The sequence below is a fragment of the Equus quagga genome, chromosome 19 (assembly GCF_021613505.1).
Source record: "Equus quagga isolate Etosha38 chromosome 19, UCLA_HA_Equagga_1.0, whole genome shotgun sequence".
NCBI classification, from domain to species: domain Eukaryota; kingdom Metazoa; phylum Chordata; class Mammalia; order Perissodactyla; family Equidae; genus Equus; species Equus quagga.
This window is the reverse complement of record NC_060285.1, coordinates 395,608-399,952: the sequence shown is the minus strand read 5'-3', so window position 1 is coordinate 399,952 and position 4,345 is coordinate 395,608. Positions and strand designations below refer to the sequence as shown.

At 57.6% G+C, this 4,345-nt stretch overlaps 1 protein-coding gene across 7 annotated transcripts in view; it reads right to left on the bottom strand.

Annotated features, from left to right (window-relative positions):
• Window positions 1–4,117, bottom strand: part of DENND6B (DENN domain containing 6B) — a 13,538-nt gene extending 9,421 nt beyond the window's left edge. For 5 of the 7 annotated variants that reach the window (XM_046646424.1, XM_046646430.1, XM_046646425.1 and 2 more), the window contains exon 1: window positions 3,915–4,113. In XM_046646424.1, coding sequence (XP_046502380.1) covers window positions 3,915–4,076 — 162 coding nt within the window. In that variant the 5' untranslated portion in view covers window positions 4,077–4,113. Of the gene's footprint in view, window positions 1–3,914 lie in introns of all 7 variants that reach the window. The other 2 variants (XM_046646429.1, XM_046646427.1) reach the window with 2 other exon arrangements.
• Between the last annotated feature and the right edge of the window lie 228 nt (window positions 4,118–4,345).

The window sequence follows — 4,345 nt, the reverse complement described above, 5'->3', positions numbered from 1 at the left end:
GATCCGTGCTGTTGGAATGATGCAGCTTCTGGGATGTGTCCTGAACCTCCAGGCAGGGTGAGGTGCTGCACCCAGGGGTCCGTAGCATTGGAATGACGCAGCTTCTCGTCCTTGTTTGCTCTGGGCTTGCTGTTGTGGTCCTATTCTGCTTCTTCTGTTGCACACCAAATGTCCTGAGAACAGGACAGTGTCCCAGGCTCTTCTGCCTCCCAGCCCCTGGCAGAGAGTAAACCCTCACCAAACACATATATGTGGAGTGTGTGAAAACATCTATGAGGTATAACAGAACAGGTGGGTCATGTGGAAACCTCAAGGAAATGTCAGCTAAAGAGGCACCAAGAAGGAAGGGCCAAGAAGAGGAAGAGGGACAGAAGGGTATTTGTCTGTGGGGCTGGACCCACAGCAGCAACTTGGGACAGCTCCGAGGCAGGCAGGGGCCACAGGACCACTCAGGCCATGCCCTCGTGTGTGTACGTTGGGGAGGACCAAGGAAAAGCAGGTGCCTGGTGGCTGGACAAGGCCATGATGGGCCCTCTGCACTGAGGTCAGGGGGTCTCAATCTGGTTTGAGAAGGCCACCTTGACCTCCAAGCTCCACATCCATGCCCAGGGGTCCCATTAAAACACTTGACAGGGGAAACCGACATCCACGGGCTAGTGCATCCTCTCCTGGGAGCTGAGGCCAGAGGTCAGGGTGACTAAGTTGGGCCATGCCTCAGTGAGGGGAAAAATGAAGCAGACCCTCAGAGAGAGGGAGAGAGTAAGGAGTTTGCTGCATGATGACCCCCCTGCCCTCCAGGCCCATGAAGGTCTCTTCCTTTCCACCTGAGCCAGCCCACATGGGCAGCTGCTCCTGGAACCCAGTTGTCCGAGGAAGACAGATGCAGTGGACATTGCTGTGAGAAGGTACCTCTAGGACAGGGCTGCCTAAAGTGAGGTCTGGGTAGCCCAGGGCTCCGCAAAGTCCAAGCTGCCTTCTTCACTCTCATCTTCTCACCTGTGTGCAGTGCAGTTTCCAGAGGCTGTGGCAGCCTGTCGTGGGATAGCGGCTGCAGAGGCTGATGTGAGAATCCAGTGGCCTTCTATTTGGCCAGACGTTAAAAAGGTTGTAAAAGTGTCAAATGATGCCACTTTTCTCACTAAATTTTGTTTTGGAACATGTGGTTGTTTTCATAAAAACCTGTCATTTACATATATATATGTGTGTATATATATATGTGTGTGTGTATATATATATATGTGTATATATATATATATGTGTATATATATATTTTTTTGGAGGAGGATTAGCCCTGAGCTAACTGCTGCCAATCCTCTTCTTTTTGCTGAGGAAGACTGACCCTGAGCTAGCATCTGTGCCCATCTTCCTCTACTTTTTATGTGGGACACCTACCACAGGGTGGCTTTTGCCAAGCGGTGCCATGTCCACACCCAGGATCTGAACTGGCAAACCCCAGGCCACCAAAGCAGAACTTGCGCACTTAACCGCTGTGCCACTGGGCCGACCCCCCTGCCATTTATATTAATACATAAGATATTTAGTGGGGTTTTTTTATAATAGATTAATATTTTAAAATTTTCTCAGTTTTAATTCCTAGTAAAGATTGACAGATGTAACCCACACAGAAAGCTCTCTGGTCCTCAATCATTCTTAAGACTGTGAAGGCTCCTGAGACTGTGCAGTGCAGGAGCTGCAGCTGGCAGGACGTGAAGAAGGGGCTCTGGGCCCACTGGCCACTGCCTCACTCCACAGGCTTCCTGGCTTAGCGGGGTACTGAGGTGGATTTCCAAGAGCTGAGACGGTGGAGCCAGGCCTTTCCCTCAGCTGATCTGCTCGTTCTTGTCCTCCCACCGCCTCGCCCGTCCTCTTCTCAAGTCTGACTGCTGCCTCGCCTGCAGGTTTCAATGCACCCATCTGCACGGGACCCCCCACATCCTGTGCGTGCTGGGGCTCCTGAACCACCTATTCCCCGTGTCTCTAGCACAGAATGTGAACTCCTGGAGGGCAGGGCCTGTCTTCTCACCTAACTCTGTGTCCCCCCATAGCCAGCACAGTACCACAGGGACTGGCTGGTGGCAGCTGCTCAATAGTTGATTTACTGAATGAATGATAGGCAGCTCCTTGTCTTGGCTTTTCTCGGGGAGGGATTACCGGAAACAGTCCTCTCTCCCCCTCTGGCTGCCTCCTTCTCATCCTCCAAGATCTGGCCAAGCCCTGCTCCTTCCTCTGAGATGCGTCTGTCCATGGAGCTCCTGGAAGGCAGCCCCTAGGTCTTCCCTCCATGTCCCAGGACCATGTGCAGTACGAGGGTCTTTGTGGCGCTCAGCCATGCTGAGCTGTAAATAAGGCAGCACGAGGCAGGTGCTCCCTGAAAGCCTGTGGGCTCACCTGGAACGCCCCCCGATCTTCCCCATGACTTCCAGGGGAGGCAGGACCAAGAGGCAGCTCTGATGAGGGCTTTGGGGCCACGCCACCCAATGAGTCCACGGCCCCATTTCTGCACAGACCAGATGACTTGGAGAGGCTCAGGGCACTACTATGGAGCATTTCAGAGGTGCCCTGGGTGCCCAACACCCCAGCCCTGAGTTATGCAGCCTCAGCAAAGGCTCAGGAGCCCAAGCACACAGAGCCTTTAACAGTACTTGCTTTGAATTCGCTCTCTGAATGGTTAAGTTCTAGAAAACTATACATGAGAATCCCTCAGGAAACAGAAGAATCTCAACTCCTCTTGTGATTTTATGGGGAACAATTTGGGCAACGGTAAGAATGTGGGCTCTGTGACGTTGGGCAAACCACATCACCTCTCTGTGTTCAGGTCCCTTCCTCCCTCAAGCCGGCTGTCATAATAACACACACCTGGTGCGGCTGTGTGTGATGGAATGGGGTCTCCACAGAGCTGGGCACCGTGGCAGGACCCAAGAATCCTCGCTAAGTCAGCCCTTCCTGTTTAGAAGCTTTGGGAAGGGCCTGTGGAGTTCAGCAGGGCCTTGGAAAACATCCCCTCATCCCAACACTGCAGTAGCCTTCCCGAGGGTGGCCACTGAGCATCTTGGCCAAAGCAGTCACAGGGTGCACTGCCTTTCAGGGTCTCAGAAAGTTCTTTCTGACAGTGTGCTGAAGTCTACCTCCTGGCCTCCCCTGCACTGGTCAGCTCCCTGCTCTGTGTTGTGGCCTTCTGGGCGTAGAGAAGACCATCCTGATGGGCCTGCAGGGGCCTCCCTCCCTGAGTCTGCCACAGAGAAGCTGGAGGAAAATAAGCTGCCCATGTGGGCAGGGGTGGAGAGGCACCCAGGCTAGGCGAGCCGGGTGCACCTGGTGAACAAAAAGATGACTAGTGTTCCTGGAATGTGACCCACAAGGGTCTGATCTAATTCTAAGTGAACAGGGAGCTGTCGAAAGATTTGAAACAGGAGAGCCACAACGGATGGACTTTGGGGGACAGTTAGGTGGGGGTGACAGCAGAAGTGATGGATCTGAGATCCTTGTCGCAGGTGGAGCTGTCAGCCTTGCCGACAGATGGGAAACAAAGTGAAGGGAGTGGAGGAGCCAAGGGTGACCCTTGGGATTCTGGCTGGAGCAACTGAGGGGTAAGGTACCACAGCCAGTGTGGGGACACGGGGAGAGGAGACAGGTGTTCACTGGGGAAAAATCAAAGCCCTTCTCTCGTCCGTCTAGAGAAGTCTTGGCAGCTAGATTCCCTGCCTTTGCCCAGGGGCGCACCTTTCCGGAGGCGAAAGGGAGGAAGAGAACGGCTGGGGTCTGCCCGCGGGCACCTTGCACGCAGAGAGGTCGCGGGCCGCCTGCCTGGGGCGACGCCTGTGCTGCCCTCGCAACGCGGGAGGAGGAGGGCGCCGCCGCCCCGCCCCGCTCCGCCGCGCCCCGCCGCGCCCCGCCGCCCCGCGCGGCCCGCTCACCTCCAGCGCCTGGCCCAGCTCCAGGTCGAAGGTGACCACGCACACGCACTCCAGCCAGGCCGAGAAGCGCGCCCAGGGCGCCGCCGGAGCCCGCACCCCGGAGGACCGGGCGCCTGGGCGGCCGCGAGCCCGGCGAGGCCCCGCGCCTGACAGCGCGTCCATGGCGGCGGGCGGCGTCCGGCCGCGCGTTGCCTGGGGAACGGCCGGCAGGCGTTGCCGGGGGAACCGCCGGGGGGCGGGGGGGGGGGGGGGGAGGTGGCTCGGCCGGCGTCGGGACGGCGCCGCGGAGCAGTCGAGCGGCCGCCGCGGACCAGAGGGGCCCTGACGCGGCCTCGCACGCCCCTCGCGGCCGGAGGAGCGCCGTGCAGCTGGGCCGTGCCGAGCCCACCAGCGAGAAGAGCCCGCGCGGGCCAGAGCGGCCCGGGGGGGGG